The sequence below is a fragment of the Dermacentor andersoni genome, chromosome 6 (genome assembly GCF_023375885.2).
Source record: "Dermacentor andersoni chromosome 6, qqDerAnde1_hic_scaffold, whole genome shotgun sequence".
Classification (NCBI taxonomy): domain Eukaryota; kingdom Metazoa; phylum Arthropoda; class Arachnida; order Ixodida; family Ixodidae; genus Dermacentor; species Dermacentor andersoni.
Window position 1 is genome coordinate 34,051,228 of NC_092819.1, and position 16,031 is coordinate 34,067,258.

General features: G+C 44.3%; 3 protein-coding genes across 3 annotated transcripts; 2 read left to right on the forward strand and 1 right to left on the reverse strand.

The window, feature by feature from the left end:
* Window positions 1-118: 118 nt before the first annotated feature.
* On the forward strand, window positions 119-1,676 carry Dpck (Dephospho-CoA kinase). Its single transcript, XM_050170556.3, has one exon. It carries the CDS (start codon window positions 497-499, stop codon window positions 1,190-1,192), a length of 696 nt encoding a protein of 231 aa, XP_050026513.2. The 5' UTR covers window positions 119-496; the 3' UTR covers window positions 1,193-1,676.
* Window positions 1,549-11,030, reverse strand: LOC126521831 (centrosomal protein of 83 kDa-like). Its single transcript, XM_050170546.3, has 9 exons — window positions 10,487-11,030; window positions 10,261-10,411; window positions 9,948-10,169; window positions 9,358-9,856; window positions 8,782-9,266; window positions 7,679-7,852; window positions 6,419-6,519; window positions 5,109-5,250; window positions 1,549-1,945 (listed from the first exon to the last, which is right to left on the reverse strand). Exons 1-9 carry the CDS (start codon window positions 10,600-10,602, stop codon window positions 1,721-1,723), a joined length of 2,115 nt encoding a protein of 704 aa, XP_050026503.2. The 5' UTR covers window positions 10,603-11,030; the 3' UTR covers window positions 1,549-1,720.
* Window positions 11,031-11,086: 56 nt separating this feature from the next.
* Window positions 11,087-14,350, forward strand: LOC126521834 (uncharacterized). Its single transcript, XM_050170549.3, has one exon. It carries the CDS (start codon window positions 11,369-11,371, stop codon window positions 13,307-13,309), a length of 1,941 nt encoding a protein of 646 aa, XP_050026506.2. The 5' UTR covers window positions 11,087-11,368; the 3' UTR covers window positions 13,310-14,350.
* The last annotated feature ends 1,681 nt before the right edge of the window (window positions 14,351-16,031 follow it).

Here is a 16,031-nt window from a genome sequence, read left to right on the forward strand (position 1 = left end):
GCATTTTTGCACTCTGCATGCTGGTTCGTTCTTTCAGTCTGCTGCATGTCGGACAGAATTCCCACCGCAGGAGCACTGTCTTTTTCGACTGTCAAGGTCCGTCTGTGACTGCCGCAAGAGAGCCAACCTGGACAACCCTCAACACGATCTACATGATACAGTTGACAATATATCGGCACGATATCCAGCAATATCTGCGAGAAACGAAACTGAGCCGAACGAGTTCTAATCTCACTTGCACGCCAATCCAATCCAAGTAGCCGGTGCTTTCTACTCGGCCCCTTCTCGACCATGCTATTATGTGTACTCACGGTTTTCCCGTTCTCGTTTCGCCACTTTACATTTCACGCTTTTTCCTGCAACCTATTTCCTCCGTTGAGGCAAGCTTGCGGGATCTGGAGGCTATTCTAGCCGAGGTTTTATTGCGCCGTCGGACCGCTAACGGTGCGGATTCGTTCCTCGATTCTGCTCCCGTAGCAGGTGCTCGCCGAAAGCGATGTTTCTAATCGGACTGACTGGCGGCATCGCGTCCGGTAAGAGCACGGTCGCCAGCATCTTGCTTTCGCTCGGAATCGATGTCATAGACGCTGACAAGATCGCCCGCGATGTCGTCGAGCCGGGAAGGCCCGCCTGGGAGCAGATTCGTCGGGAGTTCGGCTCGGAGGTGCTGCTAAGCGATGGCCAGCTCAACCGCCCCGCACTCGGTCGGATCGTGTTTGGCGACCACGAGAAGAGGCGCAAGCTAAACAGGATCACGCATCCAGAGATACACAAGGAAATGGCCTTTCAAAGCCTCAAGCTGTTTCTCAGGGGCCGCCAGTTCGTCGTGGTCGACGTGCCGCTGCTGTACGAGACGAAGACGATGTTGCGCTTCGTGCACAAAGTGATCGTCGTGAAGTGCACACCCGCGCAGCAGATCGAGCGGCTAATGCTGAGAAACGGCTTCACCGAAGAAGAGGCGAGGAAGCGCATCGAGTCTCAACTGCCCTTGGAGCAGAAGTGCGGTCTAGCCGATTTCGTCATCGACAACACCGGGGACCCGGACAGCGTGCGCGCTCAGGTCGAAGACATCGTTCGCCAGCTCAAGAGCTCGTGGGCCCACTGGAAGGTGCGCGGCACCGTGCTGGTGGCTCTGCTGGGGCTATTGCTAAGTGTCACGTGGTTGATAGCTCGCGTCTCTAGTGCGTTTTAACTTGGACGTACGTAGGCCCTCCATCGAGTGCAGCACAACGTGCTTTTCGGGAGCTCTAATATCCCTCTGTATCTGACTGGAGTAGCTGTTAGGCCGCATTACCTGGTGCCGTGACACTCCTCCAAAGCTGTGGAAACCGAGGGAAGATTACAATTCTCTTTTCAAGGCATTGCAATGCTGGGCATTAAATGCCAGCCACATTGCATGGCCAGATAAAAGATGGCTTGCGAACTTTTGAAGAGAACTGTGCCTGTTAACGGCTGGCATTGCAAGCTGTAAACATTAACAAAATGCTGAAAGCATCACCTATGCATAGACTCGATCCTATGTCATGTCATGCTAATATAACGGTGGTCTTAAATAATAATATATTTTAATACTGGTGCAAGGTGCATATACACAAGGTTTTATAGAAGTATCAATATTTTTATGTTCATGTATGAATTGCAAGACAAAGTGATAAACAGATTAACTGTGATGCCAAGGCTGTGCCCTGTATCATTTCACTCGAGCGAACGGTGTATCATTTCACTCATATTTTGATGAATGATGGCGTTCTTTTGATGTACTGCTTGATTTGGAACTACAACTGTGTCTTGATAATGACGAGATATCGATACTGCTGGGTGAATTTTGGTGTGTGACTGCACAAAGCTTCTTCACCAATGTGATCATCTGGTCCATCTGTTGGCATTGCTGCAGATCTAATCGGTCCAACTTTTCTTTCAATTCTGACATGTTCCACAAGCCTTGCTGAAAAAGAGAACAGTTATGAAATTAATTATGCTACTCCATTGTCTTATGACATATTGAAATTTAATTTAAACACTCTACACAATATGTGCAGCCCTAAAGAGAAAAAGGTACGTTATAAGTAAAAATTGGAGGCTGCTTCACAAAGCTGTACATTTCATGAAAGCGAAAACTGTCGTCCACATGACAGTAAAATGAAGCTGCAAAGGCAACCCATGCAGCTTTCAGAGTATGAAATCTTTGCAGTTGAAAACCACACAGATCCTACGAACTGCAAGGATTGGCCTTAGTGAACCTTCGGTAAACTGGCAAGATGAAATGGCACATCTCAATAAGAAATGCGTGATGGACTTCGGCAAAGAATGCATCCCACAACCGTTGATCAACAGGGTAAAGAAGAGCAACACAATGCCAACACCAACCACAGCCATCTGAACCTCCAGACGCCACAAAGCTCTTGCACGAGAGCATGTGTGTCTAATGAAAAGTGTAATGCTCATTATTGCTTGCACATGGTACAAGACATGGCGCATGCAGCAATTATCTTAAAGAACTACTTGGCATTGGCATGAGAGAAGTATACGTGCAGCTGCGGCCTATTTGTTGGAGCATTAGCCTGTTGTGCTAGGAGACTGAGGTTTTTGATACCGCCATTGGACATGTGATTTTTATTTTCTCCGTGTGGCTACAGTCGGCAAAGTCTCGGAGGACTCACTGAAACCGTAGCTTTGTAAATTCATCCTGGTCTGTGAATGAAACGCAGGACCAACGCCTTTTCAGAGCGGTCACTTCACATTCATTAAAGGGGCTCCGGAACAATACCCTCTATGCTTTTCTACATTTCAAACCTTTGTAAGAGTGTTTGAAACACTGGCTCCAGAGACGCCCCTTATTTGACTACCGTTAATCACTCCACGTCTTCATCTGTGTGTGTAGCTATGTCTTGTCTGAATTTGTTACATTTAGTTGACTAGGATGCATGCCAAAGTGTCACTGAGTATGAAAGCTAGTGTTGGAAACTCTTAAATTCCGAAATGCTCTCATAGACAACCGGTGAGCTGATTTCAGTGAAATTTGTTGCATTTTAAGGGAGATGCCAAGCTAATTCAACTGCAGGAAGCACAATTTCGATTTCGGGCATCAAAATTTAAAGAAAAAAATGTTTGAAAATTGGCAAATATGTAATTAGGCACAAACCTTACAATTTCGTCACTCGGCATCAAAAAAGACACCAGAATTCTGTAATGTGAATCTGTTCGGTTGTCTAAAGTGGACAAATAGGACAATAGTCTACAGCTTACAATAAAATCATTATGCAAGTTTCAGAGAAGAATTCGTGCGATTCAGGGTAGCCTACATCACATCCAATTTTTTTTCTGCTTTAGATGCGTCTATAGATGCAGTTTACAGAATTGTTGCATGACTTATTTATTTCCGAGTTATAATCTCAATGCTTTGATTTTCTGGAATTTATCCTTTTCAGTAGTTTCTCCAAAAATATTGATTGCCAAAATAAATATGTGTTCCTAACAATCGGTAGATTTTAACATTTTTGTTTAAATGTAACAAGACTCATCAAAATTGCTTCAGTGCATGCTGATAAAGACAATTACTCCATTCCCATGTATTGTGATAATATCTCCCAAAGAGCATTTTACTATAACAAGTAAGGTTTTTCTAACAAGTGAGGTTACACACTATTAGTGATGTCCATTATATAACCAAGATAGTCCAGGTGAACTGGGATGCTGTTTTAGGACACAATCTGATAAAGGTCCACTTGCCGTGATTCTGACCAATCATGGCTTCATCAGCAAAAGTGTGATTCTGACCAACCATGCGAGAGCAACCAAACAGTTTGCTTTTGTAATTGTAATAACATTGCAATAATGAACCGTAGCCATGGTCCAGAATAGCACCTCTGCTAAGCTTGAAGAACGGTGCTCCCAGCCATTGGCAGGAACTGTAATATTATTGTAAATATTAAGGCAGAATGTGCAAAGCCAAAAGATTTCAAGCAACTCTAAGGGGAAAAGCAAATTATATTAGTTATATTAAGCAGAGCCACTCAGGAGGGGGGCTTATCTGACAGAAAACGAAAACAGGTGGCAACCTGTTCTGAAATGATATGAAATGCAAAAACGAAAGATAGGTGACAATGGCCGCACTGAAATTCCTGCACCAGCTTGCCGTGACGTTGTGCACCTTGACGGCGTTTGCTTGGGCCCAGTTGATCTTTTATGATTAAAGATATTAAAAGAGCCAAAAGCTAAACTTGACAAACTTCTAAAGCTTTTGCTGTGCCCTAACTCCAACCATGATCGTAGTGATACATTTTATCATACCAACATGAAAAATTTTCAATTCACCAAGGTTAATTTAACTGTACTAGATCTGACAGTCTGAAAGAAACTATGTAAGGTGCAGGGAAGGTTAGGGCTCGTATCAGCCAATCAGTAACAAGAGTTGGCTGCGTGTTCCAGAGAAGAAAGGAAGGCTCGCCCACTGTCCACTACTACTACTTTTGCGAAGCTTCTATTCAGTTGGCATAATGTGGAGGGTGATCAGAGGAGCCTGTCGTGTAGTTCTCTTTTCCGGTTAGCTGGCATGACCCATAGCTTTCACTGCACTGCATGGAGTTGGTGAGATGGGCGGGTTCCTCTGTCTCAACAACATTAAGTTAAAAGAAATAGAAAATTTGCTCTTCGTAGGACTGAGCTTCAAATGCACCCAGGACACGTAACTTTTCTTTTTTTTTTCTCTATCTCTCAGTTCTTTATTCAAGGAAACCTTGTGATGCGACTGATAAGATACTATGAAATCCAAAGGAAGTATTCTTACCAGCTGTCACTATATCTGAGTTCTAACTCTGCACACAATGCCCACTTATTGAGTTCAATGCACAAACTTGATCCATATCCTTCCACTGCAAAATTTTTATCAACCTGTGTGCCACATTGAAAAATTAATACCAATTAGGTTGTGCACGTCGGAATGGTTGAGCATGTTACCGTATAAAGAAATCAAAGATACATCATAGCATCACTTAACTGACACTCGGTTCCTTTACCAATCTTTTATTGCATTTTGCCTAGCACCGTGCCATTCCCATTATGTGAAATTTCATTGTCTACAAACATGCTGGCCTCGTTTCCCCACTTACATCGTATGGGCGACACAAAGAGCCAGCAGTCCCTTGTGGAGCAGAAGGCAGTTCGAGCAGTGAACGAAACTCCAGTTGCTTCCTTCTTAACTTCTTAAGCTCGTCCTGAATCTCCTTGTGGATGTCCAAGGGTACATTTTGCCTGCAATGCAAATTTCTTGTATCTTAACTGTAGAAATAACTCTAATAAGCAACTATTGTTTCACTATGGCTGCCATCGTCCTTTCAAATAAAAGAATTGATTAGGCAGTTCCATCCGCATGCTAAAAAACTTTGTAGGCTGTGGTCTGGGATTTGCATTATGTCCACTAAACAACAGGCGTACATGTCACCTACTCAGGTGCTATTTAAAGAGAGTGAATAAGTTAACTGGACAATTACTAAACATGCAGCTTTGACAAAAATGTTTTAGTCTATTTACTACTCTTTATAACCAACTTAGCCCAAGTGAAATTTTGTGGCAGCTCGTCTTTAAATGCAGAAACGTAGACATCATGTACTGCCATGTTCAAAAATGGGTGTATTCTTGTGTGACTGCACTGCACTTTCACTACACGCTGATTGGCAAAGCCTGTGTGTAAGTGGACCTAAAGAAAGCATTATTTTATGCATTGGTCACCACAACAATTGAGGGCAGTGCGATTTGGTGGCATATTATAAACAAAGTAGCAATGGGAGAGCTGGCATCATAGTGCCAATGTTTTTCCTCTGCATAGTGTGAGGGTAGGTGTCAAGGAGGGTGTTCTGTTGCTGACACTCGGCCCGACAAACAAGGTGGTCGCCAAAAGCTGTATTCACACGATGGAGCAAATCGCGATTTGAACTTGGAGGTCGTGTATGGATCATACATCACTCGTTTCTGCCTCGCTCGCTCGATCCCCGTGACGCGATTTAAGATACGATTGAAAGCCAAATCACTATTGCAATTTTCGGCAAGAAATACCTAGACAGCTGCCAGTAACCATCTTCAATCCACTCTGCATCGCTCATTTAATTAAAATGCACACAACAAATGTTGAACTCATGCTTTTAGCTTGGTAGCTGTGAGTGAACGCGTCTCTGCTATTGCTTATGCAATATAGAGCAGGTTAGTTCATATGCTTTATTGTCTGCATTTCTCCACTGTCGTGTGAATGCTGGCTGCAGAGTGATCCAATGAACATCTTATGTCGCACCACTGATATGCCCGTGATCACGTTTGTGATGTGAATCCAGCAAAATACTCCATTAGCAGCAGCTTTTTGCTGCCTGAACATTCCGTTGGAGACGTGTGCTGCAAAAGAATCTGTTATGATGAGTACTTCACTCACTTTAGGTGAATAGCTTCAGAATGCATGTCATGGTTTGCTGACTTCAGGCTTTTTATCTTTGATCGATATGAATGCATAGCCTTTCGGTACTCCTTGTTTCTCTGCACGATGGAAGATAGAAAAGACATGTAAATGAAAGCAATATGCCAAAACATTTTTGGGATATGCAGAAAAATCAAATGCATTTAGTTGCACATATTGTGCTGTAAATTTTGTAGCTGCGTCAGATGTGCTTAGACTTGATGCTCTTAGAACATAACTTGCACAATGAGTTTCTCTTTATATAATTATTTATGTATTTCTATTACTTCTAAGTATAATGGTTTATTTGTAATGAACAAAAGCACATCAGCTGTTTTAACTGTAGCAGTTAATCTGAAGCAATCTGAACTTATGGGCATGTAAAAACAAAGCCAGCCATGTAGAAGTATCAGAAACAAAATGTAGGCCAAACCAAGTATTCCTAGAACTTTGTGCACATGACCTCTAATACTTCAGTTTTTTCACAATGTAAGCATAAGAACGAATGCAATAACAGTTATCTCACTCTCTTTCATAAGGAATGCAAGAGACATATTTCACAAATCTATTTTTTTATCTGATAAATTGTATAACTCTCGTTATTGCTCTAGCAAAACAAATGTATTTGTGCTTCTGTTTCTGCACATCTTTGGATGAGACCCGAGGTTAAAAATCTGGGATGCTAGTTTAATTCCTGGTGGAGTTGAAATACAGAAGGATGAGCATGTGTTGAACATTTAGTTCTTTGAAGTATGGTTTACAGAATGGTTTAGCTAGTTCATAACTAACATAACATACATAACTAAATAACATAACTAACTAGCACTCGGCTTGTAATAACTCTGCTGAAATTCTGGTTCATTCATAACAAAATGGAAAGCTTGAACAATCTACCGAAAATGAGGTGGAAAATCAAAATGCGTTTTATAAATGTGGTCACAGTTATTTGGGAAGAACAGCTTGCACTACACATAAAGGACATCTAATATTTGCAGAACGACTTAACATTTTAGGCTAAAAATTTATGATGGTCCATTGGACTGATTGGTGAAAAGCAGACATCTTTCTGTTGCTGGGAACTAATATGTCAAGAAAGAAAGATGGGGCTATCCAGCTCAACATCGCGCAGCGAGCAAATTTTCACATGTTTTATGTGATGAGCAATTGTACAGGACCTAACGCTTATTTGATATTGTGCAGCAGTGTTTTACACAAATGTGAGAGGAAAAGGCCACTCACTTGCTTCAAAGCCCTCAATTTCCAGTTGAACTCTTTGTGGGCTTGCCGCAGCTCACCTTCAAGTTCCTCTATTCGCTTGACAAAGTCGTACTTCTCTTGCTCCCAAGCTAGCTTCATCTGCATGCCAGTCTTGTCGCTTTGTTCCGAGAGTTTTATCGTATTGACCTGAGCAGCCTGGAATTATGCATGCATAACATTTAGTAACGTTGCTATTTTTTCAGCTTGGTAGTTGGAAAATTGAATGTACATATGTTCTTTGTATGTTCTTGTCTGCAATACGCTACATTTTCTGCAACCTTTAGAGCAACTAAAGAATGTGAGAGTGACACTGTTCAACACGCCAAAAACTTACAGCCTTGTTATGTACCTGTGGTTATGGAAGTTAGTGAAACAATTCTAATTATACTAAGGTTAATTAAAAAGTATATTAAATATAATGAACTACATTTTTGTGGCGTAGTTCTACCCTCCCCCCCACATGACAGCTTTATTAGCTGCTTTTCCTCTCCTATCAATGCTTCAATGACATAAGACTTAAATTGGAAGGTTATGTCAGAAGACAATATGTAGCAGCGATGATGCAATCCTGCATATGAAGACTTGATAATCTCACTGCGCTAAAATGGCACAAACGAAAGGCATACAAGATTTGTACTTGAATAACACCTGACGACTGATTTGTTTCTAGTTCCCTGGTGAGATAAAAAGCTTGACAAGTTGTATTAAATTACAAGAGCATGTGTAAAGACGTCCACACTTCTGTTTAAAGTGCCAGAACACCGCGCTGCAGAGCAAAGAACAAGTAATGCTCGGTTTAAGGTATTAGGCTGAACACCACGTGGATCTCGCGGACTGTTTGCAAGAATGCTCTCTTGAACTGGCTAGCAATGCACAGATTTTTTTGCATCGATTCAGTGCTCTAGACAGTAGTGTAGATGACTGTACATAGATTCTACCACTGTAAAAAAAGTGGAGCTTTTCTTTGATGACTTAAGTTATGCCTTCATTTTCCTTTATATTCATATGACTGTAGACACTCTGACCACTTATTTTTCTGCAAAATGGCTTTCAAGTGTATCTTGAATAAAATAACGCTTAGCTACCTGCAGTTCTAGTTGCAGACACTCAATTTTTCTTGAGAACAATTCCTTCTGTTCCTGGGAGTCTTTGAGCGCAGCATGTCTTTTCCCAAGTTCTTCCTCAGCCAGAGCCAGACGCTGCTGCAGAACTTGATTTTCGGCAGCAACCTTGTTTGTATCATCTCTTGCAACAGACATTGCCTTCAGCTTGGCTCTCAGTGCAAGCAACTCTTCCTCAAATTCCTGCCTTTGGCTGTCTTGTGTTTGTTTTAGACGCTTGATCTGCTTTTCACTTTCAGCAAGCCTTTCAACCACGGCTGCTTTGGCAGTGACGAGTTCTTTGAGCTTTGCTTCCAGGAGGATCTTTTCAGATTCAAGTCTTCTCGTGCGATCCCAGTCCTTGGCCCTTGCAGCATGATGCTTCTTTTCCAGTTCTTTTCCTTTCTCAGCCAGCAGCTGTTTCTGGTCAGTGGTGCCTTTAATGGCTAGTTCGGCATCTGCTTTGGCACCTGGAAAATAAGAAACCGCCTTGTTTTTGTTGCATGCACCCTTACTAAATGGTTGCAGGCTGAAGTAGTACATAGACAATGCAGAACTCACTTGCAAGATCTAAAAGAGCTTTCTCATATTTGGCTTCAAGGTCAGCCTTTTGATGCACAGCATCTGTTTTCAGCTGTAAAATTTCAGCCTTGTGTCTGTGTTCAAGCAGGGAGATTTTGTTTCTCAGGCTGAGCTTCTCTTCTTCAGCAGATACAAGCTGCTGCGAAAGTTGGTTTATGTCTTGTCGATACCTGCCCAGTGTCTCCTCCAGTGCCTCTCTTTGTGACAGGGCACCTTTCAGCTTTGTTTCTATGATTTTGTTGGACTCCTCAGCAAGTGCAAGTTCTTCTGCATGTTTCTGCAGTGCTGCTTGGTGCTCCAAAGTAAGACCGTGTTTTTCATTTCGCAGTTCCTTTAATTCAAGAGAAACAGATTTTAATCTGCCTTGCAAATCTGCATTATCTTTCTGCGTGTTGAGGAGTTGCATTAGAACATCTTCTCGGTCTGATGGACATTGCTCAGCTTTTAAATGCTGGATCTCCACTTGGAGTCGATTGACCTATTGAATGAAAAACGGAGAGAATGGTTGGGTGTAATTGGTTAAACTTACTATCAATAGAAGTCTAATTGTAAAGGCTCTTAAGCAGTACCTCGGCCCTGTGCTTCAGTTCCAGCTCTTGTACACCTCTCTGGTGGCTTCTTTCCGCACTTTGTAACATAGCTTTCATGTTTGTGAGCTCAACATTGGCTTCATGCAGGGATACTTTGCATTTTTCATGGTTTATTTGAAGTTGCTTTGTGTAGATTACGAAATTATTACGCAGCTCCTCTTCTATTTCCTTCCGGAGATCGTCCTCACATATGGAACTTAACTGAAAAAAAAAAAATAATAATGCAAGAATGTATGCACACTGTCACCGACGCCTCCCCACTGTTGCCCGAATTTCGTGACGAACGTCTCACCTTTACACGAAGCTCTCTGATTGTGGAGTCTTTCTCTGAAATAATCCTGTCGGCTTTATGGAGTATGTTGGCATGATTAGATCGGACGTCGTGGAGAGACTGTAAAGTGTTCTTCAAGTCTTTTTGGAGCCTCACATAATCCTCTTGAAGACTGAAGAAACAAATGTCATGTTTGCGTATTTAGAAAATTATTGCTGTCAGCCAGTACATTGTGCTCAGTACATACCTCACATGGGCAGCTTTCAGTTTTTCAAACGAATTCTTGTGCGAATCGCTTCCGTGGTGTTTTTCGTCGTAGTTAAAGACTTCGTCGATCTCGTTTGATGAAGGTCTTAGCGTCATCCTCTTGCTTGTGTTAAGTGCTAAACAATGCAGTCTTAAAATAGTTTACATTCAACAAACATTGCGATATTCATCTCCTGAACGCACATTTCAAACATATACCATCGGTGTGTATCCACAACAAAGTTCATAACAACCGCTACAGAGGTAGCGCCATCTACGGAGTGCTTGAATTGCCGCATCGCGCCTGCATCGATGTCAAGTTTTCATCGTGTTATGATAGGCAATAACACGCGTTGAGCGATTAGCTGGTGTGCGTCACATGTTTCCTAGCACGCCATTCTTTTATTGGCCATTCAATAGCGAAATGAAAATGCAGCAAGCAGCGAAGAAAGTAACAACAATCCGTAACAACCAAACTGAGGCCACGCGGCGGCCACGCTACGCCTAGCGGCGCTGCCGAGAACTAGAGCGCGCAAGTTGATTAATTCGCTTATCCGAGGTGCACCGGAGAAGTTTGTTTTTTATTCTATGCACCGGAGAGCGACCCACGCAAGGCACGGGTCCACTCAAAGCTTGTTGGCGTTAAGTGGGGCGCGCGATGTGGACGCTCAAGATATTGCTCGTTAGTGTTTTTTCAAAAGCACTCTTGAATGAGTGAGGCGGCTCTGTGGAGTCGACTCAGGACATCGGCTACTGCGCCTCGTCCACTATGCAACTCACGTCGTTCTCTTGATTCTCCGTTGGATGCGTGTCGCGTGTGGCAAAACGCTACTACTCACTGACGTGAACGCGTCATTTGTGCAGCGCTTGACTCTCATCCAAGATGAAACAGACCGCCTCATTGGACTCGGGAACTGCCAACACAGCCGAAGTTTGCGGAAACGACGACAGTGCTGTCAAGAAGCCATGCCGAGTGTGGTTGGTGCCCGCTTGGATAGCGTTTAGCTTTGTCGCCGTGCTGGTCATTGCACTGGGTATGCTTGCGTTGTGTTTGTTCAGAGTGAACGCCCTCGAAAGTAAAGTTGCGAGCTTGGAGGAGCGCACGTACCAGCTCGAAGTCCGGAGAGATGGCCAGGCGGCTGACCAGCTCTCATCGGCCTTCCTTGCAGCGAGACGGCGAAGACGGCGGCGCGACGTCGAGCCTGCCTGCCTGTGTCCTCCAGGTCCGCCGGGACGGCGAGGAAGGCGCGGAGCGAAGGGCGAAATAGGAGAACTTGGTCCTCCCGGTCCGCCAGGGCTCCCGGGCAAACCAGGCTTTCCGGGTGCAATCGGCATCGACGGCCCGAAAGGCGAACCCGGTCCGATGGGACTGCCCGGCGTGGCAGGGCCGAAGGGCGACAAGGGAGACAAAGGTGAAGGCGTCGTCGTGCGATCCACTAAAGGCATGAAAAGGTCCGTCACGCGGCTTCACGGTGGCACACTTGGATACACGGAAGTTATAGCCATGAAAGGAGCGCCGGGCGAACCGGGTCCCCCAGGCCCTCCAGGACTGCCCGGATTCGACGGACGAACGGGACCGCCTGGGGAAGTGGGACCTCCGGGCCCGAAGGGCGACAAGGGTGACCACGGCTTCGTCGGCCTGCCTGGAGACCCCGGCGTGCCAGGTCTACCCGGCCCAAAAGGAAACACCGGTGTGAACGGTCGTGATGGGCTGCGAGGTGAGAAGGGAGACTCTGGCGTCTCTGGCGCACCCGGTGTGGACGGCGAAAAAGGTGATAAAGGAGAGCCCGGTTCAGTTGTGACAACAGATGGTGTTTCGATTCCCACTTCGTTCGTGCAGGGCCCACCCGGCCCACCTGGTCAGAAAGGTGAGCCGGGTTTGAAAGGACCACTAGGGCCGAAGGGAGAAAAGGGAGATGAAGGGAAAAAAGGTAAAAGGGGTCGCATTGGCATTTTTGGGAAGCCAGGAGCGAAGGGCGAAAGGGGTGACCTCGGGCTTAAGGGTGAGCATGGAGTACCCGGTGAGAAAGGAGAAAAGGGCAGTTCTGGCGAAGCAGGCCCTTCTGGTGAGCCAGGAGAGGTGGGACCACCTGGTGCTATGGGTTTAACTGGAGAAATGGGGCTGCAGGGGCTCCCAGGTCTTCCAGGCTATCCAGGACCCAAGGGTGAAAGAGGCATTCAAGGAGACTATGGGCCGCAAGGAATGATGGGGCCGCCTGGGCTCTCGGGCCCTCCTGGAAGGCAGGGACCTAAGGGAGAAAAAGGTGACAAAGGGGAATCATCAGTAGCAAAGTATGCAAGGCATACTCTTTTGGGTGCCATGGACGACAGGGACTTTTCTATGATAGGTGGGCCCCCAGGCCCACCAGGCATGCCTGGAGAGCCTGGCCTTCAGGGGCCACCAGGTATCAAAGGGGCCAGAGGAGCAGATGGGCAGAAGGGAGAGCCAGGGGAAAAGGGGGAAGCAGGCAGCCCTGGGCCCTTGGGCCTTCCTGGACCTGCCGGTTCGAAAGGCGATCCAGGGAAATCTGGTTTTGATGGAAGGCCTGGTTTGGTTGGAGAACGAGGTGAACCTGGGCGTAAGGGAGACAAAGGGGAACCGGGAATACCTGGCCTGGATGGCCTTCCAGGTCACCAAGGGGAGCCTGGTATTCCTGGTCTTAGAGGGAAACCTGGGCGAAAAGGGGATAAAGGTGACAGTGCTTGGTCTGCAGACCCCTGCCTACCTGGACCTAATGGTCTGCCAAGCAAAGGCTGTTCAGGAGAGCGCAAAGCAGATGGCCAGCATGCTGCTGCTTCTACAAAGCACATAAACTTTCGCTAGTGTGTTATTTTCATTTTACAACTTCTGTTGTGTAAAATAATGTGTCCGAGAGGGGGTGCCTTTGTAGATTTGTGCTATTTTGTTTTCACTGTGGATAGGTCATATTTTTGTGTGTGTTATTAGTTTAAGTGCTTGTACATCATGTCTGTGTGTTTGAAATTTTTGTGAAGTCTTTCATCAGTGTTGTAGTCTTTTATTTTGTCATAGCTGCATTGACTTAGAATCTTATGCCTTCATGCCATCAGAACATCTTGTTCATAAAGCGCATCCTCTGAAATAGTTCCTTTTTGCAAGAATGCAGGTATTGCTCTTGACTTTGCATTGCTGTGGATTCAGCTGCTTTGTGGCTGGAGAATTGCCTTTTAAGGTCTACAAATCCTCTCAAGTTGTTGTTTATCCTTGCATACGAGTATGTATCTAGCTTCTGTGATGCCGTCCTAGCAGTTCAAAGTATGCACAACATATAGGACTACGTGCTTTCTGAGTGCTGTTTTAACTTGCATGGTGCATTCAGTCTGAGTAAAAAGCTTTTCAAGCTTTCTTGTGTGGTTAACCTGCTAACATATGCTCCATGGCAGCTGTGGGCAGCCTTTTGCTGTTAAGGCCTGCCATGCATGAGTGTTCAATAGGGGCAGTTCTCTTACTGCGGTAGCAATGTAGACTTAGATGTTAGCAATATAGTACTGGTAGTACCTGCCTTGGATTGATCTCACAAAGCCTCTGTTCCTGCAAATCTCATTCTCTGCTACATTCCGTGCACTGCTCAGAGTTCTTAAGCAGCAATACTCTATGAATATGTTTATACTAGTGCCAAATACATGTGCTTTATATACACACTTTATCTTTACACCTTCTACACTTATGTTGTATTTTTTGCAACAAGATCTAAGCCATTTTATTTAATTGTGCTAATGCAAACTTTTACTCATGCTTTTACCTTTCAAGTCATATGGCTCGGCATGATGTATTCTAATATAAATACATCTGGTTAACTTCTTGCCACCTGTATAGAAGGAAAATAATAAATGCATCTTATGTGGATTGGAGTCTTTTCTTTTTTTTTTAATCTGGAGGTTGTTGCTGATTTATTCAAAATGTGGAGTCATTTGGCTAGAACATTAGTGCATTTAATCCACTGTAACTGCAACCACTTATGCTGAAAGTCTGACTTCATATATAGCACATGTCTGCTTTTTTGTTCATTTACATTTGAGAAGCGAACATATCTTTCTGCTTTAGGATGGAAATATGGGCATTTTGGTTCTGCGTGCCTATGTCAAAGGTGCAAAAATGACAACACACATGTAGACTGACACAAACAGTGCCACTTCCAACAAACTTATTCAGAGGAAAACAGACTATTTATACACAAGGTGCTGTCACAATGCTTCAGTGTGCGGTTGCGTTTAGATAGTGCAGTTTTTTGGGTAACAACAATAATGATGCTACATTCATACAATGCTTGACTGCTTCAATGATTCTTCTTGTTTCACTTATCAATCTCACCCCCTTATCGTGACTTCTGGCAACAATATATATAGAGTGTGTGCCAAAGTTTGGTGTGCACTACTTACAATCCTGATAGTGAATTGCCAGGTGACCTCTGCCGTTCCTGACCTTGTTTTGGCGCTGCCATAGCCTAACATTTAAATGTTGCTCTGTTTGACCTATGTCTTTCCTACCGCACAATAAAGTTATTTCTTAGCACCATGCCAACCTGACAGGAGACTTAGTTGCTCTCGTAGTTTACGATGCAGACTGGTGCTTTGCGGGGAGGATGGCCAACCCTTGTCCTCGCAAAGCACCAGTTTGCGTCGTAAAGAGCAAGTGTGTTTCCTGTCAGGATGGAGTGCTGTGTGAAATACCTTTATTGTGCAGTAGGAAATATGTAGGTCAAACAGATTTGTTTGAATCGTAGGCTGTGGCAGTAGCAAAATAAGGTAAGGAACGTCAGAGAAGGTCATTTCAAAAGTGCATGCCAAATTTTGGCGCATGCTCTGTTGCTGATAGAAGTCGTGATAAGTGGGTGGGATTGATAATTGAGACAATTATTGAAGCAAGCGAGCGTGGTGCGAGTGTAGCATCCATATCATCATGCAAAGTACTGCACTTTTTGAACACGACTTCGCTGATGCACTGCGACAGCTCCTTGTGTATAAATAATCTGTTTACCTCTGAATAAATTTGTTGGAAGTGGCGCTTTGTGTATGCCAGTCTATATGTGTGTTGTTCTTTTCATGCCTTTTAATACATATATGTCTTTCTACTAACCAAAGGAATGTTCTGCCCACTATGTCATTGCAGTTGGCTGTCAGCATTTATACGAGTCTCAAATGTGGGGCACCTCTAAATGGCCATTGCATGAAAGACTGCATGGGGCGCAAGATAGCCTGTGTGCTGGTGGTGCGCACTCAGAACTCAGCCTGGCAATACAAGCTGGGCATTGCCGAGGGCGGCAAAGAATGTCTTTTCCGGTCTCAGTGTCATTCTTGGGGGCCTCGTTCAAGTCTGGGCACTCTTTTCCCCCGCACATATCAAAAACTACTTTTTAAACAGCTTGGCTGACCCGGCATATGTAGAATGGTGCTGGATTTTATATTAGTGTACAAGTTGTAGCCACTCTCACATAAAAATGACCATATTAAAACAGGATGTCATTTGCTAGAATATTTGATTTGTTAAGGCCATCATAGGCACACTTTAGTAATATGTTAAAAATTGG

What these genes read in the sequence shown, in the direction of transcription:
- LOC126521831 (XM_050170546.3), bottom strand. Translation starts at nt 10,602, where the DNA reads ATGACGCTAAGACCTTCATCAAACGAGATCGACGAAGTCTTTAACTAC. An exon ending in AATTGAGGGCTTTGAAGCAA is followed by an intron (nt 6,520 to 7,678) that starts GTGAGTGGCCTT and finishes TCCATCGTGCAG; the next exon opens with AGAAACAAGGAGTACCGAAA. An exon ending in TCTGAAGCTATTCACCTAAA is followed by an intron (nt 5,251 to 6,418) that starts GTGAGTGAAGTA and finishes TTTGCATTGCAG; the next exon opens with GCAAAATGTACCCTTGGACA.
- Dpck (XM_050170556.3), top strand. Translation starts at nt 497, where the DNA reads ATGTTTCTAATCGGACTGACTGGCGGCATCGCGTCCGGTAAGAGCACG.
- LOC126521834 (XM_050170549.3), top strand. Translation starts at nt 11,369, where the DNA reads ATGAAACAGACCGCCTCATTGGACTCGGGAACTGCCAACACAGCCGAA.